This window comes from Drechmeria coniospora, chromosome 01 (genome assembly GCF_001625195.1).
Source record: "Drechmeria coniospora strain ARSEF 6962 chromosome 01, whole genome shotgun sequence".
NCBI lineage: Eukaryota > Fungi > Ascomycota > Sordariomycetes > Hypocreales > Ophiocordycipitaceae > Drechmeria > Drechmeria coniospora.
The window spans coordinates 9,754,105-9,780,244 of NC_054389.1; the positions used below are offsets into that span (position 1 = coordinate 9,754,105).

At 57.0% G+C, this 26,140-nt stretch overlaps 5 protein-coding genes across 5 annotated transcripts; 4 read left to right on the top strand and 1 right to left on the bottom strand.

The window, feature by feature from the left end:
* Nucleotides 1-1,111: 1,111 nt before the first annotated feature.
* On the top strand, nt 1,112-4,081 carry DCS_02583 (chloride channel protein 3; the record flags this gene model as incomplete). The annotated part of the gene is made up of 7 exons (XM_040799910.1): nt 1,112-1,370; nt 1,393-1,775; nt 1,827-2,966; nt 3,021-3,353; nt 3,412-3,789; nt 3,849-3,959; nt 4,025-4,081. The coding sequence occupies 7 exons, from the start codon at nt 1,112-1,114 to the stop codon at nt 4,079-4,081; spliced, it is 2,661 nt and encodes an 886-aa protein (XP_040660793.1).
* A 2,828-nt stretch (nt 4,082-6,909) lies between these two features.
* On the top strand, nt 6,910-8,516 carry DCS_02584 (4-aminobutyrate aminotransferase; the record flags this gene model as incomplete). The annotated part of the gene is made up of 2 exons (XM_040799911.1): nt 6,910-7,223; nt 7,307-8,516. 2 exons carry the CDS (start codon nt 6,910-6,912, stop codon nt 8,514-8,516), a joined length of 1,524 nt encoding a protein of 507 aa, XP_040660794.1.
* Nucleotides 8,517-14,954: 6,438 nt separating this feature from the next.
* On the top strand, nt 14,955-17,776 carry DCS_02585 (uncharacterized protein; the record flags this gene model as incomplete). Its single annotated transcript, XM_040799912.1, has 3 exons — nt 14,955-15,366; nt 15,425-17,022; nt 17,084-17,776. 3 exons carry the CDS (start codon nt 14,955-14,957, stop codon nt 17,774-17,776), a joined length of 2,703 nt encoding a protein of 900 aa, XP_040660795.1.
* Nucleotides 17,777-18,572: 796 nt separating this feature from the next.
* Nucleotides 18,573-19,550, bottom strand: DCS_02586 (uncharacterized protein; the record flags this gene model as incomplete). The annotated part of the gene is made up of 1 exon (XM_040799913.1): nt 18,573-19,550. One exon carries the CDS (start codon nt 19,548-19,550, stop codon nt 18,573-18,575), a length of 978 nt encoding a protein of 325 aa, XP_040660796.1.
* Nucleotides 19,551-22,177: 2,627 nt separating this feature from the next.
* Nucleotides 22,178-26,127, top strand: DCS_02587 (uncharacterized protein; the record flags this gene model as incomplete). Its single annotated transcript, XM_040799914.1, has 3 exons — nt 22,178-22,675; nt 23,046-23,141; nt 23,227-26,127. The coding sequence occupies 3 exons, from the start codon at nt 22,178-22,180 to the stop codon at nt 26,125-26,127; spliced, it is 3,495 nt and encodes a 1,164-aa protein (XP_040660797.1).
* Nucleotides 26,128-26,140: the final 13 nt, after the last annotated feature.

Consider the following 26,140-nt stretch of genomic DNA (forward strand, 5'->3'; position numbering starts at 1 on the left):
TCCCTCGGCCCCCCTTACCCTTGTAGGCCGCGTCCCCTCCAGCGAGCCGGCGTGCCAAGTTCGAAACCCCCTCCCTCCCCTCCCTCCCCTCCCTCCAACCCCAGACGGGGGGCTCGGTAGCCTGTATTAGCCTGTAGCTTGCGCTGCTAGTACCATTAGGTGCTCGAGCACAGAGTCGCAAGCCTCTCTGCTGACAACGCCCGATGATGAAATTGATGGCCATGTGGTCTCGGGCCAGGGGGGCCGCCCGATCTTGTCACACCCGCCATTCGTCGTCGTGCATCCGCCTGCAGCAGCAGCACCTCACCTCCACCCGGTGCACCTCCACTGAGCGTGCGCACGTATGCAACGCTGTCGTTGTTTCCTCTTGCCGAGAAGACGGACGGACGGTGCTTCGATGTGGATGTGGACGGAGTTGCCGTTGGAGCGCGCTCATCGACTCTTGCAAGGTCAACTGACTGATCGCTGCAACGCAGCATAGGCTTCTGCCGCTTCGGGAAGCTGCTTTCACGCAACAGCTCGTGCCGATACGGCGAGAACTCGTACTCGGAGCCTTCGGACGTGCAGCGGGTGGACGTCGAGAGCCTCGGTACGTTCTTGGTGCCGGCGTCTCCAGTTGAGATATCACTTGGTCTGGTGCCTCGTCCACCTTGAGCACCTAATACTACCACCACACCCAGAACCAACAGTCGAGACGCCAACAGGCGAGCAGGCGCCAACGACAGTGTCCGACAGAAGAAGGGACGAAGCGCCGCGCCTCGCCTGCTTCTATAGTGGCCGCCCAGAGCCCCTCCTCTGGACATCCATCTCGCCTCCCTACTCCCACCTCCTGCTTCCCGGCCCTCGTCTCCCGTCTCTTGCACGGAGCGAAACGAACCTCGTCATCGTCGTCGTCTTCGTCGTCGTCCCTCCTTACCCCCGAACCATGCATGTGTCTACCTCATCTCTCCCTCCTCAATTCCCGTCGCACCGAGCCGATTCGACCCCAGCTTCCGTCGACAACGCTCGAGCGGCTCTCAAGAATCCAACGCCGATCCCGCATCTCGGCATATTCCTCTCGTAGCATCCACGACCCAGACGCTGTGCCGCCCAGCCGTACAAAGGCGATACCATGGCCGATTCGGAGGGGGACCTTCACATCTCCCAGCCGACCTCTCCCCTTACCCTGCGCCGACCCTTTCCTATAAACACGAGGCACGCGCAAGGCTACGAACCAGACGAGCGGTCACCGCTGCTGCGGGCCTCGAGATCCCGCGTCCGCATACACAGCGGCAGCAACACCCCCCGAGCTCAGCTTCTGTCTCGCAATCAAAGCTACACAGGCAAGCACCCGCCCCCCGTTGCCCGCCAGATGACTCGGCAACGGCCTCGTACGCTGACCGGCGGCTCCAGGCAGCATCCGCAGTGCGCGACATCACAGCAGACGCGGATCGTGGGGACAGCGGCTCATCTCGGCCCTTTCCGAGCCTCACGGCCCCTTGTCAGAGTCCAAAGGCTCCCTCTTCCCCGACGATCGGGTGTGGTACGACCAGTTTACCAGCACCGACTGGGTCCACGACACCATTGCCGACTCCCACCGGGTCAAGGCTCTGCGGAGCAGAAGGGACTTCTTGGGCCGCATTCGGGTGGCCCTGGACGGTGCGCAAGGATGGATTCTGAGTGCGCTCTCGGGCTTCGTCGTCGCCCTGATCGCCTACACGGTTGACGTGGCCGAGTCGACCGTCTTCGACTTCAAGGACGGCTACTGTGCCGGCGCGTGGTATCGTGACGAAAAGGTAAGGCTCCACGTTCCAACGTTGCCTCGCCATCGCTGACGCCGCCGGCAGCGATGCTGTCCCCACGGTGCCTGCGATTCTTGGAAGAGTTGGTCTCAGACGTTTAGCCATCTGCCCATGGGAGAGAAGTGGATCAAATTCTCGGCCTACATGGTGTGCGTCGTCGGATTCGCCTGCCTCTCCTGCTGGGTAGCCCTCTGGACCAAGACGGTGGTGCCGTCGGCCTACCAGCTGACGACGCTCGACGAGAACTTGGCGGCGGAAAATCTACTGCCGCCCCCTCACGACATTTCTTCCGACGACAACGCAAGCCCGAGGCAACGGTACGACCTCATCAAGGAGAGCCCCCCGATGGTGTACTACTCGGCGGCCGGGAGCGGCGTGGCCGAAGTTCGCGTCATCCTCAGCGGTTTCGTCCTGCACGGCTTCCTCGGCTTCAAGACGTTGGTCATCAAGATGGTCGCCTTGGTCCTGAGCGCATCATCCGGCCTCAGCCTCGGCAAGGAAGGCCCCTATGTCCACATGGCCTCGTGCGTGGGCAACATCGCCTGCCGCCTATTCACAAAGTACGACCGAAACGATGCCAAGAGGAGGGAGGTGTTGTCGGCGGCGGCGGCGGCGGGCGTCGCCGTCGCCTTCGGCGCCCCCCTCGGCGGTGTCCTGTTCGGCTTGGAGGAGGTGGCCTACTTCTTTCCGGCCAAGACGCTCTTCCGCACCTTCTTCTGCTGCATCATCGCCGCCCTGTCGCTCAAGTTTCTGAACCCCTACGGCACCCACAAGGTGGTCATGTTCGAGGTCCGCTACCTCGTCGACTGGGAATACTTTGAGCTCATCAGCTTCGTCTTCGTCGGCATCCTCGGCGGCGCCATCGGCGCTCTCTTCATCAAGGCGTCCAAGCACTGGGCCCAGAGCTTCCGCCGCGTCTCCTTCATCAAGGCGTATCCCCTCGTCGAGGTCTTCCTCGTCGCCGTCACGACGGGCCTGATGAGCTACTGGGGCGCCTTGACGAAGCTCCCGGTGACGAAGCTGCTCCTGAACCTCGCGTCTCCCTGCGACGGCACGTCCGAGGCGAGCCTCGAGGGTGGCATCGGCCTGTGCCCCAAATCCGTCGACGACATCCCGCCCATCATTCTGACGTTATTCACTACCTTCCTCATCAAGGGCTTTCTTACCATCATCACCTTTGGCATTGTGGGTCGCTTCGAGTGAAACGTGGCCGACGGAGAAGCTGACGTTTGCTTGCAGAAAGTGCCCGCGGGCATCTACATCCCGTCGATGGTGGTCGGCGGCCTCATGGGCCGCATCGTCGGCCACCTGATGCAGTGGTGGGTGCTTGCCGCGCCAGACTTTGGCCTCTTCGGCAGCTGCGCGGCGGCGGCCGACGGGACGTGCATCCAGCCTGGCGTGTACGGCTTGATCGCGGCCGGCGCGACCATGTGCGGCGTCACGCGCCTGTCGGTGACGCTGGCCGTCATCCTGTTCGAGCTGACCGGCAGCCTCGATTACGTTCTGCCCTTCTCGCTCGCCATCCTCGTGGCGAAGTGGGTTGCCGATGCGATGGAGCCCCTCAGCATTTACGTGAGCCGCACGTCCCGGCGAGGTCGACGGGTCCGGGCGCACGCTGACGGTTGTCCAGGACCTCCTGACGAGCATGAACTCGTACCCCTTCCTCGACAACAAGCACAAGCCCGTCTTCACCGGCGACCTGACGGACATTGTGCCGCGCGTGCGGCGGGAGCGGATCATCGACATCACCAACTCGCCGCTCGTGCCCGCGACGAGCCTGCGGGCCAAGCTCGAGATCCTGCACAGGGCCGGCGAGCTCGACGGCGGGCTGCCCATCGTTCGGCACGATGTCTTGGTCGGGCTCATCCCGGCGCCGGATCTCGAGTTTGCCCTCGACCAGCTCGTGGACGAGGTCTCGAGTCTTTGCCTCATGGATCGGGTCCCACGCGTCGACGAAGACGAAGGGGACGGCCCGGACCGCACCGACTTCACGCAGTTCATCGACCCCGTGAGCCTGCACCGCGAGGAGGAGGCGCAAGTTTCGGTCGCTGACGGTACGATGCTTAGGCTCCGGTCTCGCTCGACATTCGTTCGCCCATGGATCTCGTGTACGAGTGCTTCGTCAAGTTGGGGCTTCGGTACATTTGCGTGTTGAGCGAAGGCAAATATGCCGGCATGGTAGGCGATGCTCGCTCTGGCGCCGCCTCCCGACGTTTTCGCTGACGATACCCTCTCCCCCCCAGACACACAAGAAGACGTTTGTCAAGTACATGCGCGAGCTGCAGGAGGGTGAGGAGTAGAGCGGAGCTGCGGCGGCTGGCGATCGGCCGGCGCCGTGGTATTCTCAGCAAGCAAAGATCGCTGTTCTTTCGTTTTGGCGCCTTGAATTCCGTCTTATCTAGCTTGATTAACCGGTTTATGTGGATGGAGGGCATGGTTTTTAGCTCGCCGACGCGGTGGGGGACATTGGGCGCACATCTCTACTCTACTACTTATGGTGGCGGGACTGCGAAGCATTTGCACGTGGGTGTGTTTACTACAGTACATGGGAGGTGCATCGGACGCGGGTGTTGTGCGTGGAAGCTGCCGGTTGGTTGCTGAATGGCTAGCCAGCGTGTGTTCGCGAGCTCGGGTGCGGGCAGGCGCATGAGGGGGCGGCTCGTACGAATTGATTTTATTGATGCTTGCGCAGCATCTCGCGTCAAAGCCACCGACGAGGAGCATCTCCATATGCACCGACGAAGCGAAGCCAAAACTGTGGGAATGACTGGGCATCGACCAATCGTGCGTACAATTATGTGCGCGAGCAAGTAGGTAAGGTGCACATGTGGTCATGCTAATTAATATTGCTTCTATTGCTTGAGCGATGGCAGATTGAAAGCAGCCGGCAGTGGCGGAGGTGGTGTGGTGAGACGGCGGTGTCCGGAGTCCGGTTCCGAAGCGCTGACGGAGTCCACGGGTCCCGGACGGGACGACTTTGGCCACGACCGCAGGTACCTGCGCCAACGTGCACCGACGTTCTGCTTATCCACGTAAGTACGCGGTGGTATTTCTCGTTCTTCTCGTGACAAGGTACCAGTACAGTGTACTTACTTGGTACTACTTTACGGTGCTTTCTCTACTCTTACCGGCAGGCGTACTTGGAAGGATGTTACTTGTTCCACACACGTATCAGTACACGAACGCGCAGGCTTATGGAGAGTTGCACATGTTGGTCCCGTACTTGTGTTCCGTACACACACTGTACCCATACGTGTATTATTGATATTGTACGTCCTAGGCGGTATCCCAGGCACGGGTGTAACCCATCGAGGCTCGCCCACGCGGAGAAAATGTTCCACGGCGTTCATGGCTGGCCCTATATTTTTTTGTCGCGCCGAACACGTAGCGATCAAAGTACTTCGCTCAGCGTCCGCAGAAAGAGGGGCTTTTCGTGCCGTCTGGCGCGCCGGATGATGGGCAAGCTTCTCCATGCTCCGTACGGAGTGCAGGCGTGCCCAAATGAAGCAGGCGATCGTCCGGTCAGGATGGAGACGCAGGGATGAGGGGAGGGCAGGGGAGATGTCGTAGAGCATCGGGAACAAATTCACGTAGCATTCGTATAGGCAGCGTTTTTTCTTCTGAACCTGTCTCGGCTTTACGTACTGTAGCTCTACATTGGGTGGTATTGGTATTATTACTTGCTGGTACTGTACTCCGTACTAACTCACAACAGTGCGAGTACAAGTACTTGTCGAACTACAACTAACTATTACTGTACTCCGTACAAGCTAAGGTGTACTTAAAGTACTTACACAATCCAAAGGCGAGGTTGCAGCGAAATGTGGGGAAAACGCGCCGAGGTCGGGGCTGGCACCCACCGTCACCGCCCGCCCTCTCTTGTGCGACACCGCTGGCTTTCACGTCTTCCGCCGTTACTCACTGACCGCCAAATGGGTATGTTGTTGAGGCGGCTTCATGCTACTGCAAAGCCGATACGTGCCAGAATGCATCTGCGTTCAGACTCGTCCATAGTAGTACTAGTTCGTACGCGTACTGTACGCCGGCCATCGTGTGGCAGGTCTGGCTTCATCATGGCGCCTCATCGCTGGCGAAAAATGCTGCTGCCACAAGTACCAGTACACATGCACTCCGTGCACCCGCATAGATAATATGACGCTTGAGTACGGAGTAATAGTGTGTACGGGTACGGAGTACACTTGACATGCAAGTACAGTACAGTACGGAGCACGTGTATCGGGGTTACTGTACGGAGTACAATCAGGCTGCAGTACGGAATACTGATGTGCAAGTATTGTGCAGGAAGTACTCATATCTTGTGCTCCGAATTCGCATGGTACCTGCAAGTAAGTACGGTACTGACTGCACTGTAAGTACGGTACTGACTGCACTGTAAGTACAGTACTGTACTGTAAGTGAGGTACGTCCGCACATGTATCGTAGCTGTGCACTTGCAAGTACTGCCGCAGAACGCCGCTGAGCATGGTAATGTATATAATAATACACATGTGCGGCTGACAGCCAATCCGTCAACCCACCAACCCCCAACCCCTAGGTGCTCGAGTACGAGTGAGTGCTACCCGCTACCACCCAGCCAGCCAACGTCCCGCGGCGTGCTCCCCCCCGGTATCCGAGCTGCACGTCCGCGCCGCGGCAAAAGCAGATTCCAGTGGGTGGAACCCTCCACAGAGCTTCCGGCGCCCCACCCCCAGGTACCAAGGGTCCCCCACACATCGCGCCGCCCTTGTCGTCCTTCCCTGCAAGTCGTTCCGCAGGTCACTCCATCGGTTCGTTGGGGTTGTGGCTGATAAAAAGGCACGAGCCTCGCCATCCTCGCCACGAACCCTTGCCATCCTTCGCCCTTCTTCGCCCTCCTTCCACCTTCCTCCTACTTTCTCTTTCTTTCTTTCCCTCCCTCTTCCCCATCCGGCCTCTTGTGCTGCTGTCCTCCTAATCGCATCCCGGGTCACTCGTATATCATCATCGCTGCGCTCGCGGACGTTCGATTTCACATCCACGTCTCCACCCTTCGCCGCAGCACTTACATCAACTTGCCTCGTCCCTCCCCCCCCCCCCCCCCCCTCACAGCTGCTACCAAGCTACGCCGCGGCCCGTCCCCGACATCGCGATGCCGGCCGCCCTCCGTGCCGCTGGTGCCGCCAAGGCCGCCCTGCGACCTGCCATGGCCGCGCGAGTCGTCTCACCCGCCCGCCCCTTCACCACCGTCGGCGCCTACCGCCTCGCTGCCGTCAAGCCCTTCCACAAGGACGAGCCTGCGGGGCCGATCCTCAAGACGAAGTCGTTGCCTGGGCCGGAAAGCACGAGGCACATCAAGGAGCTGACCGAATCTTTCGAGACGCGGAGCTTGAACATGATGGTCGACTACACCAAGAGCGTCGGCAACTACATTGCTGACCCGGATGGCAACATGCTCTTAGACGTGTATGTCCCCCCGTCTTGCCTGCCACCTTTTTTCTGCCTTCCCTGCCTTTTCCATCGTCCTTGCTGACCTTTCAACCAACCAGCTACGCCCAGATCGCCTCGATCCCCGTCGGCTACAACAATCCCGAGCTGGCAAAGGTGGCCAAGTCCCCCGAGATGGTCGACGCCATCATCAACCGCCCTGCCCTCGGCAACTTCCCCTCTCACACCTGGGCTTCCATCCTGAAGACCGGTATCCTCAAGTATGCCCCCAAGGGCTTCGACAACGTCTACACCGCCATGGCCGGCTCCGACGCCAACGAGATTGCCTTCAAGGCCGCCTTCATGTACCGTCGACAGCTCGAGCGAGGCGGCCCTGATGTCGACTTCACCCCCGAGGAGATCGAATCCGCCATGCGCAACGAGGCTCCCGGGTCCCCCAACCTCTCCATCCTCTCCTTCAAGGGCAGCTTCCACGGTCGGCTCTTCGGCACCCTCTCCTGCACCCGTTCCAAGCCCATCCACAAGATCGACATCCCCGCCTTCGACTGGCCTCAGGCTACCTTCCCCCAGCTCAAGTACCCCCTCGAACAGCACGCCGAGGAGAATGCCAAGGCTGAGCAGGCCAGCATCGACGAGGTCGAGCAACTCATCAAGACCTGGCGCGTGCCTCCCGCCGCCGTCATCGTCGAGCCCATCCAGAGCGAGGGTGGTGACAATCACGCGAGCCCGGCCTTCTTCCAGAAGCTCCGCGAGGTCACCCGCAAGCACGACGTTCTCCTCATCGCCGACGAGGTCCAGACCGGCATCGGCGCCACCGGCAAATTCTGGGCCCACGAGCACTGGAACCTGCAAGACCCTCCCGACATGGTCACCTTCTCCAAGAAGGCCCAAACGGCCGGCTACTACTACCGCACCAAGGCCCTGCGGCCCAACAAACCCTATCGTCAGTTCAACACCTGGATGGGCGACCCTGCCAAGGCCCTGCTCTTCCGCGGCATCTGCAACGAGATCGACCGGCACGACCTCGTCAACCACACGGCCAAGGTCGGCAACTACCTCTTCACCAAGCTCGAGGGTCTCGCCCAGAAGTATCCTGAGCACTTCAAGAACCTGCGAGGCAAGGGGCAGGGCACCTTTATTGCCTTCGACAACCCCAAGCGTGACGAGTTCCTCGCCAAGGCCAAGTCCTTCGGCGTCAACATTGGTGGCAGCGGCACCACCGCCGTGCGCCTGCGTCCTATGTTGACCTTCCAGCAGCATCATGCTGACATACTGATCGACGCCATGGAGAAGATTGTCAAGGCGCTGTAGGCCGACTTGCCACGATGCCAGAACCGGAGACGGTGATCCCTGGGGGGTCACCGTGAGCTTGTGATGGAGGCCATTGTATCTGCAGCATCATCCGTCTGGGGGCTGTGCTCCTGTTTTGCTGATGCAGCTACATGAGCCTGTCCGCCGGGTGAGGTCGGGAGACGGCTTGAGGATGCCTAGCCCACGAATTTTTTGACCATAAAATATAGGAGCGCGGATAATTGACAAGGCCATTCACATTGATTTCATTCCTGAATTTGTATCCCCAGCTGTGCGTAGCGCAAAATGGCCCAAGTCCAGCCCGCTTCTCGAGCACGAGCGGTTGCCTATCAAAGCTCGTAAAGTTCCTTGGCCCAACTGCATTTCATTGTGCCGCCCTGGATCTAGCGAATGCTGTATGCTATTCCGATGCCTCCTTGTCCCTCCTCGTCGGCCAACTGGCACGAATCGCCCGCTTGGGACACTGCCACCCTTAGCTTCACTCCTACATCGCTGGCAACTGTCTCGGTGCGAATAAGGTGGCTGCACCATTAGCTGCTTTCACCGGTACTTCACCTCAGTCCTGAGTTGGATGTGCCAGTTCGACGTCGCTTTTTGTCTCGCAAGTCATCAGAAGGGGATGAGTGAGACGTCAAAGACGCTGCACGAGATACAGTATGCGGAGGATCTTGAGGACGACTGGTCGCTGGAAGGATCGCTTGATAACCCGTCATCTGATGAGGCGGTCGAGGAGCGATGAACTGAGGGAGGTTCGGCTTGAGATCTCTCTTTGCCATGTCTGCCTTGGAGGGACGACCCCGCTTCTTCGTTAGTTTACGTCTCTCATGGCTTGTTGCGTTGGTAGAATTCTCGATACTGCCACTTGTTGGTCGAGGGGCAATATTGGCCAGTAATCTTTCTTTTGGCACACCAGCAGAGTTCGATGTGGACAAAGTCGGTGGTTGACAAAGGCTACGATGTATCATGGCCTCTCCGATAACGTCTCCCTGTGACTCGCCCGGGCTCTTCGTCGATGGGCCATTTTGCGGACAAGAGGTACCTGACAGGCTCCGTACGGCTTGGATACACTGATTCATGTTTCGGCCTAACGACTTTGGTCAACATCGTTGAGATTAGTTCGAAGGTGGTGGTGCATTGGTATACCGTGCGGCAGTTGCATGTTCATCCACGTGGGTGTGATGTTGTTCGTTCGGATAAAGGTGGACAACACATCAATATCAACGGCGCTTGACTTAATTACCTCGGCCAAAACAAACCGCTAAGAAGAATCAGCACAGGAAAGGGGTCAAAAGGGAGGAAGAAGTCGTTACCAACCCTTTCGTCAAGTGTAAAGGGCGAGGGATCCATGATGCGAATGGGGCCGCTCAGACAGGATCAAGGAGTGGAAAGGATACGTAGATGGATTAAAAGAGAGGCCTATGTATCATGAATCGGAGGATGCGAAAGAGCACCAGTTTACTTGGCCATGCCTATGAGTCGAAACTGCCGCGATCAAGGCGAAGACGAGCAACGAGCGTCTTGCCGGATGTTGGGGGATGCTCGACCAGCTGGTGGCGAGTGATTCGTTACGACCTGCCGACAGGGGGAACGGGTGTTTGTAGTTGTTGGCTAGTGAAAACTAATGAGATATAGTGAGAAAGTAACCGAGAGGCGAGACGGTGTCAGGAGGCAGGGAAACGATGTTGCCGACTTTTCCCCCCCAATCCAGCCCGGTAGAAAATCAGTTTATTGTTTTCATTGGATGGGCGTACAAGCCTCCCAAGCGTCGCAGTAGGCGCGCGGACTTTCTAACGGCCATAGAGTGAGTGAATTGGGTGCTTATTGGCAATCTCCATGGGGTTCAATGCGGTGTTTTGGCGTCAAGATACAAAGACGAGGACGCAGATGAATATGAGTATGACGATACGTGATGTCGAACTGAAATAGAAGCAAAGCAGCACGCGGTCCAGCTGTGACAAATATGAATGTCTAGCGTACCAAATGGGGGGCCAGCTTGTCGCCGGCGGGGATGCATCGACCTTAAATTATGTCATGGGAGGTGTTTACCGCATGGATGGTAACCGGTGATCGGAGGCCGCCTACCTTACCATTGTCCGCAGCGGGCGAAGTGATCCAGGCACAAGTTGTATGGAGCAAGGCCGGGGGCAGGGGATGCGACTTCGTTGTCACTTTGTTTGCGAAGGGACCAAAACGGCACTCGACCGGGCTTGGTGTCAGTGGCCGAGATTTGACCAAGTTCGTCCGATCAACAGCGGGTTGGTTCGGTCTAGCATTGTAAATAGATGAATGATGGATTACTGGCAGGTCGATAGCGAGTACCTACAATAACAGCTTTGTCGCACAACGATCCGTCACACGAGTTTTGCCGACAGATGTGTGGCGTGTATGACTGCAGAAGTCAAGGCGGCGACAACTGAGCGGCCACAACGGAGGGAATACCTGAAAGAGTCACAGTTCTTCCAATGTGGGCGGGTTCGGTGAACAATTCCACTCGTTGCTCGTCTGCCAAAGCGCAAGACAAAGTGCAACAATAGCAGCATGGGCCAGCGGTATCGTCGAAACCCTGAAGGACTCAACACGACAGAGGGCGTTATTTCCGATGCCGATCGGATCGGAGGGGGGCAGCTCGCTCCGGTTCACGGTTCAACGCCGAGGACGCAGGCGGTTCGGTCCGTATCTCAATGTATGACTTTGCGGTTGTTAGTTTATGGCGGCGCTTCGAGGAGATGCAGAATGCCAGGAGAAAAAGCCGCATCAATCTGGCGAGTGCATCGGTCGGTCCGTGCCAGCAGGACTGGGGCAACTGTTGCAGTTAAGAGTACAGTTGACAGGCAATCATTGCCGAGGGGCCGAAGTTGGCGAACGCTGATTTGCATCTTGGACATGCGTTAGCTCATCGTGACCCCAATCAAACGACAACCAGCCAGCATGTCACACACCACTCTTTCACAAACGATGTACCGAGCAATGCAGACTAAAGCAGACGTCTCCCCGCTGTATTCATACTGCTCCAGGCTCGCCTATGGCGTCGTGGTGGTTGCCTGAGAGGGTGGCCCGTCCTCGATCGATCCTCAGTCCTGTAAGCCAGTTGGGTCTGTGGGATACACTCAATGTCGTAACGGTGCAGAGTCAAGCGCATCAACGCCTATTCCGTTCGGTGACGTGCAGTTACGTTGTACTCCGGCAATGGGAACCAATCCGGAGCCAGCAATGGATCGCCTGACCATGTCAATGTCTTACCCGCCACACATGACATGACGCTTGACCAGGCAAGTTTTGCACTGGCTGAGCCTGTCGGTCTTCGAGTTGCATGTTGGGTGCCGGTCTCGACCAACCGCGCTGGCGTCATGCAGCGGCTGCTAAGACTCACCAGCTGTATTCGAGACTCGAGAGGAAGCGAAACCTATCCAAAGCAGTCGCAGAATAAACTCTCGATTCAGCATCGTCCCCAGCCGGCAGTGGATACGCACATTGCACGTGTTGGCACTCTCCTGCATACCGCTGGGAAACCACGTTACCCGGCAGATGAGGCTGTGCCCATTGATTCGTTCAGCAATAATAGGACCTCGGCTCAGCACTGACCGCCTATTGATCGAGTTTGTGGAGTTGAGAGGGCTATAATGAGTTAGTCGTAAATCAATATGTACTTGCTTGCACTTCAGAATCACCGTCAAGATGGAGGCAAAGAAACTTCTTGTGAACATTCAGGGTAACTTCGGATCGGAGAAGTGGAGTCGCGACGACTCAGTAGCGGGACTCGAACAACTTGAAAGCCGATGCTCACAGCGGTGCCATCGGGGCAAGAAACGCCTGTCGACGTCTGATGGATGCTTTTCACACGCGAAAAACTCAAGCAGGCATTGGAATTTCTTGGAGATAGAAGGCAGTGATATAGTAGGGCGAGGCGTCAAGGTGGCGACCGTCATTTTATGGACTCGCTCCTTCCTGCGAATAGGTTCGGTCGAGGACCTGCAGAGTGAGCTGGCAAGCCCGAACGCCCCACCTTCCTTCACCAATTCTCCAAGCCGTACATGTCCCCAAGCCTTCAACCTAACAAAAAGACTACTAATATATGACGAAAATACCCTTTACTTATCACCAGAATGGTATGTACGGAAAATTGATGGTGCTTGCCACAGTGGTGTGTTGGTGCTTGCTGAACGAGATGTCCGAGTAGCATGGCTAAACGACTGCAGCAAATCAATTTTGCCCGCGTGCACTCTGGACGGACCCAATAGAATCGCGGAGTACACGTGTGCTCTTGGATCCCCAGACCCTCACACCAGATTTATTCAATATCATAGCCACGGCTCGCTCCCTGTTTCATCAAGGCCGACTAACTGACCGAGTCTGTTGACGTCGATATTTCCACTCAAAATGTTTGAGACAATGAGCAAGTTCAAAGAGAAAAACGTCCCAACTGCTATAGTATTATATCAGTATGCTTCTGTCCTACTGCCGTCGACGGCAAGCCCACGAGATTAGGTCAGTGCGTCGTAGTTGTGACGAGTATTGTAGTTCCTCATGATACAAGTTGCCCATGACAATATCTGATTCTGGGTGTCAACTCTCGGAGTCCGATGTGCTATCCGAGTAATATAGAAAGCATGCCCATCGCGGCCGGGCCATTGAATAGCTGCGGATGACTCCTGACACACCGTGAGCACGAGAGGAACAGGATACTAGCTCAGTTCGATTGCGGTAGCATATGGCGTTCCGATATTTTATCTTGACCAACGCGCTTCTTGACAGCACAGAAGGTGGCGGCTAAGGAATCAAGCCATCAAAGCCACGATTTCCGCGCAGGTGTATGCTTCAACATGGAGCCGGCAACAGCGAGGGTGGCGGACAGCGATTTCATCCGATGGTGCCGCGAATAATTGAATGAGTCGACATGGCAGATCAGAAGCAAGAAGGGATCGGTGTAGTGAATGGATCGCGGCAGGTTATGGCCCTGAGAGGTCATGACACCGCTTGCGGCGGCGAGCAGTGACTCAACTCTCCAAGGGTCCTGGCGGCGCACTGCGATGAGCCCAATTATGGATGTGAAGGCAACGGAGACGCTTGCAAAGGCTAGAAGGGACTGCCCGCGAGAGGTGCACAAGTATCCCAAAGTGTGGCCACTTTAACGTCATGCAAGTTCGGAGAGTATATGCTGGACTGCACTGGAAAAGTAGGATCATGGTTGTATCATGCCTGCAGTTCGTCATGTCGTTGGCTTGCGGGGCCGAGCCGAATGCCGACCAATGCACCGCGTGCCCTGCCATACGATGTACTCGCATTGCAAGAAGAATGGCTGCAGATGCGGAAGCCAGGATCATGCAGGTCGTGAAAGGGGATCCCTGGTTTTGGCGTTGGCTGGTTGTGAGTTTGGGACACCCATCTTTGGAGCGCGAATCACAAGAACGCAAAAAAACAACAACGAACGGATGGAGTCACTTGGAGCGTGTGATTCTCTTACATATGCCCAAGGCTACGAAGCATGATGGGAATTTGCGGTTCAACCGCCTGGTGGAAGAAGGCAATCGTGAGGTTGAGGTCAGCACGACGTTCAGAAAAGAGTGTACACGGTATTACGGCCTACGGAGTACTCCGTGCATTTATATGGGTTGTGCGGAGTACTTTACTGTACTGTACTGTATGAAAGGAACTTCTGACGTGGTATTAATACCAACAACATCTTGTACGGAGTACGGAGTGGTTGTAAGTATACATGTACGTACACCGACACGTACAGTAGTTGTAAGTACTGTTACTTGTACATGCACGTCCACAGTAATACGGAGTACTCCGTATAAGTAATACAGTAGGAATAGTACGGCGTACTTACTTCGGTCAACGCAACCGGGAACCGGCTATCGGGACTTAAAATGTTCCGTCATCTGCGCCGTTCCTCTGGCACGGGCACCTGCTATTACTGGATTATAGGGAGGCCAACTGGATTGCTTCCAGTTCCCACAAGCACCAAGCTAGACCCGGACCCCCCCCCCCCCCCCTGGGCAGCAGCTGGTGCAAGGAAGTTGGAGGACGGAGGCGCTTACCAAAGGCGACAACTTCGCATAACTCGACCTCGTCTCTTTTCCATCACCATTCCGACCTTCACCCTCGGATCTCCCGCGCCTTCAAGCTGACGGGTGCAAGGTCATATGCACGCCGATTCACAACCTCAATCTCCTCAACCCGTCGTGCTCCGTTCTTTTTCTCGCTCGCCACGCTTCCTGTCCTCTCGACCCCCTGCTGGACGTGTGCGCTGCGCATGGTTCGTCCTTCATCGTGCACCAGCATCTCGCGACCTCGGTGACTTCCGAGCCCCCCCTGCAACCCAGGTGCAATCTACCAATCTGCCGCTTCCTCGCGCGCTTTCCGCTTCGTCTAGGCAGTGAACCAAACGACCTATTTCAGCCTGCACAGCCGATTTCACTGATACCAAATGTTCTAATGGAGGATGACGACTCCGTCACACACACGATGAGCATGGTCAAGCTGGAGGTGGGCGCGGCCAATGGTCCATTGGCCGGCATGGATCACGGAGGCTCGATGCAAACTCCCTACGCGACGAATGGCCATTCCCCGTCTCCCTCGGCCTCGCTCAACGGTTTGAAATCGCGCACCGACGATGCCGACACATCCATCTCCGTCTCCGCCCCCGTCTCCTCGAAGCCCCCTACTCTGTCTCGCAAATCCTCACAAAAGTTGGCGAACCGCGAGCCCCAGCTGTTCGATCATCTTCCCGACGCAACCTCGGATTCTTGCAAAACCTTCCAAGTCATCCCTGACTGTCTGTACGGGTCCAAAAACTTGGGCTCCACAGACCACGATGCTCTCGACTGCGACTGTCGAGAAGAATGGCGTACGCGATCTCTCCGCACTCCACACCGCCGCGTGAATGCTGACCCTCGACTCGCTAGGTGATGGCGAGAATGCCGCCTGCGGCGAGGACTCCGACTGCATCAACCGCGCCACCAAGATGGAGTGCAGCGCCGACACCGGAAACTGCAGCGGCGGCTGCCACAACCAGAGATTCCAGAGAAAGCAATGGGGCAGCGTCTCCGTCATCAGGACGGCCAAGAAGGGCTTCGGCCTCCGTGCCGACGTCCAACTTCACGCCAACGAGTTCATCTACGAGTACATTGGCGAGGTCATCAACGAGCCAACCTTCCGGCGGCGCATGCTGCAGTATGACAACGAGGGCATCAAGCATTTCTACTTCATGTCTCTCAACAAGAGCGTGTTTGTCGACGCAACCAAGAAGGGAAATCTCGGCCGCTTCTGCAACCACTCCTGCAGCCCCAACTGCTACGTCGACAAGTGGGTCGTCGGCGACAAGCTTCGCATGGGCATATTCGCCTTGCGCAGCATCCGCGCCGGCGAAGAGCTCGTCTTCAACTACAACGTTGACCGCTACGGCGCCGACCCTCAACCATGCTACTGCGCCGAGCCGAACTGCGTGGGCTTCATCGGCGGCAAGACGCAGACGGAGCGCGCCACCAAGCTGCCGGCAGCGATCGTCGAGGCCCTCGGCATCGACGACTCGGATGGTTGGGACACGGCCGTGGCCAAGAAGCCTCGCAAGAAGCGCCCGGATGAGGACGACGAGGAATACGTCAACAGCATCCAGCCGCGCAGCCTCGACGACGACGACGCCCGCAAGGTCATGGCCGCCCTCATGCAATGCAAGGAAAAGTGGATCGCCGTCAAGCTGCTCGAGCGCATACAGCGATGCGACGAGGAACGTGTCATCCATTGCGTCGTTCGCATGCATGCCTATCAAATACTCAAGACGAGCCTCAACACCTTCATCGAGGACCACAACGTCGTGCTGCAGGTGCTCGAAATCTTGGACAAGTTCCCCCGCCTGACGAGGAACAAGATTCAAGATTCCAACATCGAGACGACGATCGAGTCCCTCGGCAAGTCGGAGCATGAAGCTGTCGCTTCGCGATCGAAGCAGCTGCTCGACGATTGGAGCAAGCTGGAGGTGGCCTATCGCATCCGACGACGCAAGGTCGACCCCAACGCGCCCGTCCAGAACTTGTACGAGCAACGTCGCGGCGGCCAGCCTCGCGATGAGGATACGGCTCAGCTGACGCCCAAGACGGTATCGCCCCGCCCCATCGATGCACCCAAGGGGCCGCGTAGCAGCGTGCCGCAGAGGAACAACTCGCTCTACTTCAACGCTCAGCGCCAGCGGCGCCCGCCCCTGCCGGACGGCTGGTTCGCCGCCAAGGACGATCGAGGCAACACCTACTTTTACACCAAATCCGGCATGACGACCTGGCAGCGACCAACGCTCCCGGCAACCGACGCCGCACAGAGGGGCCCCTCCAAGGCTATGCAGGAACAACTCGCGATTCAAAGCATCATTGACAGGGTCACCAAGGAAGGAACCCCGAAACAGACGCCCTCGCAGCCCAAGGAGGCCGTCGAGACACCTTCGAAGGAGTCCAAGAGGGACAAGTGGAGAACCTTACCGCTCGAGAAGCAGATGAAAATTTACGAAAATACGGTGAGCCGACCTGCAGACTATGGGCCGTATGCTGGCGCGCACGTAAGCTGACCACAAGCAGGTATTCCCACCCGTCAAGCACGTGTTAGACAAGTTCCGCCACAAATTACCAAAGGATGAACTGAAGAGATTGGGCAAAGAAATCGCCAAGAAGCTGGTCGCATCGGACTACAAGAACAACAGAGTCGAAGATCCGACGGTGAAGTTGAGCGAGAAGCAGGTGCAGAAGATCAAGAAGTACGTGGCCGACTTTTTGAGCCGCGCCGTGGAAAAGTTTGATGCACACCGGAAACAGAGAGGCACGAAGGACAAGCTTGATTCGAACAGGCCATCTCACCTGGAAGAAGGCGCCTCCCAGGACGCATCTTTGGACGACCTGGGGCCTGCGGACGACGGAAACGATGCGCTCGATACGCCGCCTAGCGATGCCGGCTCCCCCGATAGCCAAGATCGCAAGCGGAAGCGCGACGCCGACCTTGTCGAATCTGCCGCCCCGACGCCGTCCGAAGGCCCTGAAATGAAGAGGGTCAAAGCCGAGGAGGGGAACAAACCCCACCAGCCCCCTCCGCCCCCTCCGCCGCCCGAGTCGGCGCCGGGGGAGGGGATGACGGACGAACAGCGAGACCTACAGGAACAGGAGGAAGCGCTCATGAGAGAAAACGAAGAGGCTCAGAGGCTTGAGGACGAGGCCAACAGTACCAAGATGGAGGAAGTGTCAGAAGACACGCGAACAGGCATCACCCTCACGGCGTGATACATGATGGCGCTCGACAACCGAAGGCATTGTTGCCGCTCGAGATCGACAGGATTGCACGATCCAGTCCGTCGATGCGGCGCAGCCGCATTCAGGCATCCGGATGGGTTGTCATCCGTCGACTTGGATGGGGAAACGGGCTGAACCTTGAACAGCTGCATGGGCATTTCATAACGCAGGCTAGCTGGCATTGCCATTTTCGTCATCGATACTACACAAACACATGGCGACATTTGGTGGCGTTGTACCATAGGACCTTTGCGCCAACACTTTTTCTCATCTTCAGCATCGAGGATGGAACGCGCTGCTGCAACCGACGGTCAGTTGCGAGGACCAAACTGTTGCTTCTGGCTTCAATGCATCGACATGAAGGATGAGCTACCGGCGGAGGTTGCAATCTTGAACACCGATCAAGCTGCTGCGTTGGGACCTGCCTGAGGCGTCCATCGCCGTGCGGCGTTCGCATGCTATCTGGTCCGCTGTGGGTAGCCGCGGACGGGAAAAAGAATTCACGACAGGATGGAGGGCTGGCATGAGGACGGCAACAGTACTAAGATATATCCTCTAGAGATCCTATTGCCTTGATGGATGCATGAAAATATTGGGACAGGGTGATGTCAAGATATATATATACTTATATGTAGACATTTTTCGTCAAGATGTGTATGAATACTGCTCAAGGTAGATAGATTCCCAGTGATTTACGCCGATATTTCCGAGCTAGCCTAAGAAAATCGTCTCGAACGCCCATGGATGCAAGATGCGCGCACATGTAGGCATTTCATGTCGATATTATTCAGTCCTCGTCGCTTGAAGAATCATCGTTGCCCTTCTTCCGTTTCTTCTTCCCCACCGACTGCGCCTGCTGCACCTCGTCTTTTCTCCGAAAGACGTAGCTTCTGGCGGGTCTTTCCTCGCCCTTCCAGCCGCCGCCAACGTCGCCCTTTCGATTGCGAACGATGCCGCAGGTGCGAGCGTGATGGTATCCTGGGTATGCGGCTGGCCGGAACTGGAAGCTGCGCTCGACGGCGAGGCCAGCGTGACGGGCGAGGTCGCGTACATTCCAGAGGGTATAAGGCTCGCCCTCGAAGAGAGTGACGACGATGGAGCCGCGGGGAGAAAGAGCGGCAATGGCTCGCTCGAAGAAGGAGACGAGGAGGGACTGGTTGTAGCGAACCTGGCGGTTGACGTCGGTGGACTTGCCGCCGACGTGCGGAAAGTTGAACAGGATGTGATCAAAGTGTGGCGGTCGCAGTAGGGATGGGGGTAGCTTGGTTGCGTCGATGTTGTAGAGCACTTTGTTGCTTCGGCGGAGGGTTGGCCTTGACTGGGAGGGCCCTGTTTCTGAGCTGTCGCTGTCGTCTGCCTCCTCGCCGATGGATGCTGGGTCTTTGCCGTCGCCGCCATTTTCTGTCTCGGCGGTCTCGGCGTTCAAGACTGCCGCAATGTTCGCCTCGGCAGCGGCGTATTTTTCGACCAACTCGGCATGGTCCTTCTCCAACACAGTTGCCGTGATATTTACACATCCATGATGTTTGACGATGCTAGCGGCAAAGCTCAGGTCCCCTTCTCCAATGAGCAATATCCTGTCTGCCGATTGGAAGGGTATTATAGGTTGCTCGTTCTGCTGGTGTTGTTGGTGATGGTTATTATGCTGTTTCCTCGGCTGGTTCTGCTTCGTCTTTGGTTTGGACTTGTTCCGTGAATGAATTTCTAGTAGAGGCTTGGACTTGGCATTCTGTAGTTGGGTGCCCAACTTGCGTCGCTTTGCCATTCTGGTGCGACACAGCTATGAGACACGCCGTATGCTTTCTCTGTCCTTCTTGCCAGCGTATGTATAAGTGCAAGAGTATTTGCACTTGAGATGTTCTGTAATTGGTGTTGGGCGATGCAGCTGCGGGTTCTTGCTGGATGGATATTGTCGGATCACCATCCGGCTCACGTGCGCGTTGCGGGCCGTGACAGACTGAGACTAGCGCGGCAGGGTCAGCTTTAGCGGAACGCTCAGGCATCGATGAGATTACATAAGTACATTTACAGAAAGTATTTCGCAGTTGCGCATTAAAGTATAAGAAAGTATGTACTCCGTATAAGTACTTAAGTACTTACAACTACTCCGTACCTTATAGGTGTACTTCCGTACTGTAGGTGTAATCTAGTTGTAGGCGTACGGAGAAAAAGTACGGAGTGTTACTGCTGAGTTAGTAATTAATACGCCAAAGTAAGTATGCGATAGATGTATTTAGTAAGTACTCTGTACCAAGGACAGTACTTGTGAAACCTGTGCAGTAATAATATGTACTTACTTTCGCCGTTGGTATGTGGAGTACTTGGTGCCTACAAGTAAGTGTACTTAGGTGTACCAGGTTTAAATACAGTAAGTACATCTACGCATTCAGTAAGTACGGAATACAGGAAGTGCAAAAGTTGACGTGGGGAAACCGGCATCTCAACTCCCGAAATCGTCGATTCGTAATTGTATGCCAGACAGGATCAGGGACCAAGCTGGCGAAAATGCTCGACGAAAGCAATTTTGATCCCATACCTACATTACACAGTCTATTTACCGCATAGTTGATTGCTGACCGTTCTCTGAACGACCGAGATCTTTATGTCTATATTCGGATCAGTATTTATAACACTTTGGGCTCCCCATGTTGTCGCTTAATGGCCGCTGCGTCCGTCCAGGAAGAGGCTGCTCTCGATGCATTTTGCCACCGAATTTGTCATATACCTACGGTGCCCATAGGTGTGATTCATCTCATGAGAAACATATACCGTGCAAATTATCGCGCAGGCGTGTTCTGCGATGCGGCATTCGGCCAAAGATGTCGGAGCGTGTACTGATGGACGGGAAGGTCGAAGCAATAGCTGGTCGATAGCATGGATGCGCCCTCTTAAAGTCGCTATCCGTCTGGTTGGACTGCACTGAAAGCCTCTGTAGCATGAAAGAAACCCAATGAATGTATGAATTGATGGAAATTTCCATTCACCAACCGCCCTGACGCTGATGTGGATCGCAACATCGATGGTTGATCCGACCCAGCCACCAACAGCCGCGGGTTGCGGGCTTGAAGATGGCGATTTACTACTGGTACGAAAATACATGAATGTGCAGTGCAAATGGGAGATTTCGATTGTTATAGGCCGCTTTCACCCCCGTACTCGGTTGGTGTTGCTTTGATGATGGAAAAGCGAGCGAGCTTTTCGCATCGTTGCCCTGAGGAATGTACAGTATTTCCATTGTCGACCAAGCCCCAAGAAGGTTTTAGAAGCAAAGAGCACGTGGATGTGCCTGTTAATTACAAAGGGTATGATGTTAGTATCCATTGCACGGCTCGAGCCCATCGTTTTGCCGTTGAATGAGGCCGACATTGCTTGCGCCAAAGTATCCGTATCAGGTGCCCCTGAGAAAAGAGTACCCGGTACAAACTACCAACGAGTGATAGTCTTTCTTGCTATTGCATTGCTAGAAACCTGCTGCCTTTGGAAGATGGGCAGGCCATGCAAGTGCCTCGGAATAGTAGCAGATGACAACAAAGGATCGAAAGTGCCAGTGTGCATATTACAATGTACAGGAGGTATGCATTCCACCCGATGTTCGGCTTCTCGTAGACGCAAGTACAAGTTGGCGTTACACGTATTACTTACCTACTCGTAGGTACTTAAGTAGAAGGGCACCTCGGTGGGTCCTATTAATCATTCCTAATGCTGCAGTACTGCCAGGCGCTGCTGGGGCATTCTGCTGCTACTGTTTCTACTAGTACCAGCATTGTTCCCGCGCGCCCACCCGTCTGCCAGCCCACGGCCAGCCGGCCAGCCGAAAAAGTCCCAGGAGCGCACCCTCGCTTCTTACACAACTCTTTCTCTGGCTAGGGTGAATCCGCTTGCATGCCCACCCGCAACCTCACTTTTCAACTCTCGCTGTCCTAACCCACAGCTTTCGAAAGTCATTAGCACTTGCGCGAGCGCCTTCTTTGTCCTTTGCGCGATACCCTTCCCTTCGTCTTTTGTTGCTTGGCAAACCGCTGCTGCTCTTTTTAATCATTCTGTACACACGCGTCGGAGCTCGTCCGCCGCCTGGCTCTCTTCCGCTGCGCTTATCATCAACCTGTCAACACCAGCCAGCTTGCCGTCTACTCATACGCAGTCGCCCACCTCACCCTGCCACACACTCACCCACACACGTACTCACTCGCAAACACCCTCTCCCTCTCTTCCTTTCTCAAGCACGCAATCACTCCTCACACTCTCATCACGGCTACGTAAAAAGAGATCGCTGTAGCAAAAGGAAGCCTGCCGTCCCCCTTCACATCCACCGCTCACGCATTCCCCTTTTCTTCATCGCGAGCCGCAAAAAACCGCGGAGATACATGAGAAAACCCCTCGTCCTCATAGATCATGGCAGTTGAGGCCCCGTCGCCGGCCGCCTCGCAGTCCCAATCGACGCGGGGCGGCCGAGGCGGCCGAGGCGGTCGAGGCCGTGGAAGGGGTCGTGGCGGAAGAGGTCGTGGTGGCGGCCGTGGTGGCAAAGCAAAGGTCGGAATCGCCAAAGACAAAAACAACGGCAGCAGTTCCATGCGTGGGAGATTCAAGAATCTCAATGATCCGCGGGCCCAAGGAGCCTACGATCGTGGCCGGCACGTCAAGGACAACTACCACGCCCTCGTCGGCATTGTCAAACCCGCCTTGGGAGAGCTGGCGAGAAGAACGATTGAGTTCCTCAAGAGCCGTGCAGATGCCCACAAGGACTATGACGAAACTGCAATCGTCGAAGCTGACCTGGACGAGAGACTGCGCAACGCAAACGCCGTCTCAGCGACACGCTATGACTGGGACACGACGCTGGCCGATCGATCGCTGCAAATGGAGCAGGCGACGATTCGTGGCGAGTATGAGGTATGTTCCTTCCTCATGCTGGCTGAACTCTCTTCTCCCTCCATCTCATCCACCCCATCCATCCATCCATCCACCCATTCACCCATCCCCAATCCATCCCCAATCCATCCCCAATCCATCCCCAATCCATCCCCAGTTCATCCTCAATCCATCTCCAGTCCTTCCCCCATCCAGCCCCAATCCATGCCTGCAACACCGATCCCTAGTGACACCAACCCTGCCCGTTGCGTTTTTCTCCTCTCCTTTCCTCTCCTCCTCGTTCCCAAACGAAACTTCTTGTTGCACATGCTCTACCGATCAACATCGTCGTATTTGTTGGCGACGAGATGCAAACAACCACACCAAGACTGAGACTGACTGCGTGACACAGAACCAAGTAGAGGATCTGCGCGAAAGGTACTATGATGGAGTGCTGAACAGGCTTCGCACCCTCGAGGCCCTGCATGACAAGGGTCTCCCGATCGATGTAAGTCTTGGACCTCCAATTCGGGATGCCTCCCAGGTCTGAAGTCTCATTCTCGTCGGCGTCGGGGCTAATCTGCTTGCCAAAGATCCGTGATGAGCGCTTCGAGTACAAGCTCGTCGAGGATGATGATCTCGACGAGTTTGGCCTCTGCGAGGAGTACAAGGACGGCCATCTCGTTCCCTTCCCGGCCAGGGTTGAGGGCACCAAGAAGTGGGAGCTTCGCCTGCAGTTGGAGCAGGAGCTGAGGAACGAAAAGGCCAACAAGGCGGCCGCACTCCGCGAGGCCAGAAGCAACAAGGGTGCCGACGCTGGAACTGCTAAGCGGAGGGCCCAGGATCAGGTCGACAATCAGCCCGCGCCCAAGAGGGCCACGCGTACATCGGCGAGGCTGGCGGCGGCCAGCCTCTCCGATGCCGCTCCGGCCAAGGGTCTGCTCGCTGCAGCTCAGGAGGCTGCCGGGGAGACCGAGGCACCCGATGTGGAGGATTCCACTCCCGGAACCCCCCAGCTGGAGATCCCCCCCGATGGCGATTATGCACCCAAAGGGACCGTCACCGACAAGGATGCCTACGGCGTTTGCTCCGTCGAGTACAGGAGCGATTTGAAGCAAATCTTTCACCGGCGCTTCATGGCTCCCAACATCCAAGACTTTGAACCGCACGAGATTGGTTTCCGGGATTCCAAGAACGACAAGGAAAGGCAAGGCGAAAAAGTGTGGCCCATGAACCCTTGGAGCGGTTCGCCAAACAGACCCTACGCATTCATCGACCATAGAGTGGTCGACTATGATTCCTCAACTCTTGGACCGGAAGACTATGACCAGAGGCTGGTCGAAAAACATCGACTGCATCCTTCGCTTGGCATTTTCCTCCCAACCAGCCGCAACGAGCAGGAACCACCCTCGCCTTACGTCTTGCCGGGAAGACCGCTTCTTTTCGTCGGAAAGCCGTCCGGCCGCATTTCCTTCTCCTCGCGCTCCTTCCTCGACACGACGAACCAGCGTAGCGCCGACGAGGCGCCGCTTAGAGCCCGCATGCGTGCCCGACTGCGTCGGCTGTGCAGGAGGGAGGGCTATGACGCCGAGGACATGGCAGTGTCCGATTTCATTGCCTCTGGCGCCGAAATTCGTGCCAAGTCTCTTGGAACCGCCAAGGATGACCTCCACACACCCCAACTGTCTGAGCCGGGAAAACCTACGCCAGAGGAACCCGCGGAAGCTGCCGAGGATGTCGTCACCGAACCTAGGGGAGAAGATGCCATATCGGGCCTGGCCGTTCTGGCGTATGCCACGGCCTATGAGGAGGCCAAGGACGTCACTCGCAGCACCCCGACCACGAAGGCACCGCGGTATGATGCGATTCGCGACATCTACACCTCCAAACCGGAGCCTACTGCCGCGCCGGATGATGACCCGCTCAGGATCAACGTGCTCGCCGAGGTCTGCCATGTCGCACCGCGCCCGCTTGATGCCGCCTACCACGATGGCGATGGAGAAGCTCCTGTGGTTCCCAAAGCGCCCTCCGCTCCCGCCGCTTCTGCTGCTCCTGCCGCTCCCGCCGCCCCCCCAACTCCAGCGCCCCCCACAGCGATCGCCGCTCCCCCGGCTACCACGGCCACCACGGCCATCAAGGCTACCACGGCCACCGCGGCTACCGCGGCTACCACGGCTACCACGGCCACCACGGCCACCGCGGCTACCACGGCCACCACGGCCACCACGGCCACCACGGCCACCGCAGCTACCATGGCCACCACGGCCACCACGGCCACCACGGCCACCATGGCCACCACGGCTACCACGGCCACCACGGCGGCCACCACGGCTCCCGCGACCCCCGCGACCCCCGCAGCCCCCATCACTGCCCATGGACACAAAGCGCCGGTCGACCAGCCGGCCGTCCACGAGCACTCAATGCCGTACACGCCAGCCCAGCCAAGGGAGCCGAACCCTGTGTCCTCGGTTAGGAGCGTCAGTCTAACGGGCGCAGAGCCTCGTGGCCACCCTGTTCAACCGCAGAATCCTATCATGCAACCTCTTTCACAGCCGAGGCCCTCCGAGTTCCAACCGCAGCTTCCTTCCCTTGGTCATTCCATGGCGAACCGAAACTCGTACTTCGGAACGCTTGGCTACACCCCTCAGGACCACCGCGATGCTCATTTTCAGTCGCCTCGCCCCGTGGAACATGATTATCCTTCCAGAGGAGTGCCGTCGTACACGAGAGAAGCACCCGCGCCAGCCACGCCATCGTACGGTAACCAGCTCTACTGGCCCCAGCAGGCCCAGGCTTCCGCCCTGGCAGCTGATACGATGAAGCATCAGTACCCGCCACATTCCGCCGCCGCAGGTGCCTCGCATTCCAGAAACCCCTTTTCGCACAATGCAAGCACGGAGCCGCTGCCCCCCCTGCGCCCCCCTCGTGGCCGCAACCACTCGATGCCAGACGAATCCATGCACGATGCAGGCATGCGCTCCAATCCACACAGGAGCATGAGCGCTTATTATACCCCGGCGCCGGCTCGTGGCTTCAGAGGCTACCCAGAGTTGCATCATGCTACATCCCTGCAGCCTCTTGGTTCGGCGAGGATACTGCCCAACCCGCAAGGGTTCATGGGATCGTCTCCCTCTCAGCCATTTGCCTCTCAGCACCAGCAGGTGCTGTCTCCCACCTTTGGCCATGGGACTCCTATCTCTGGCCACATGTCTCGGCAGAGCCCACCCGGAACGCCCTTGGGAGTTCAGCATCCCGATGATGCTGGAAACGCCAAGTACCGAAAACTGCAACCCGCGCCGGTGCCTGCCCATCGGACTTGGCCCAACAAGCCGGAACTGAAGACGATATTTTACGACCACAAGGAGACTGGATCTTCGGCGGCGCTGCCCAATTCGGGACCGACGCAGATCCGAGGCTGGAATGTCAATCAACCTCGAAAACGGAGCAAGCAAGATCGATCGGATTCTGCCAATGATAGGGATGACTCCAGATAGAATCAGGATGCCC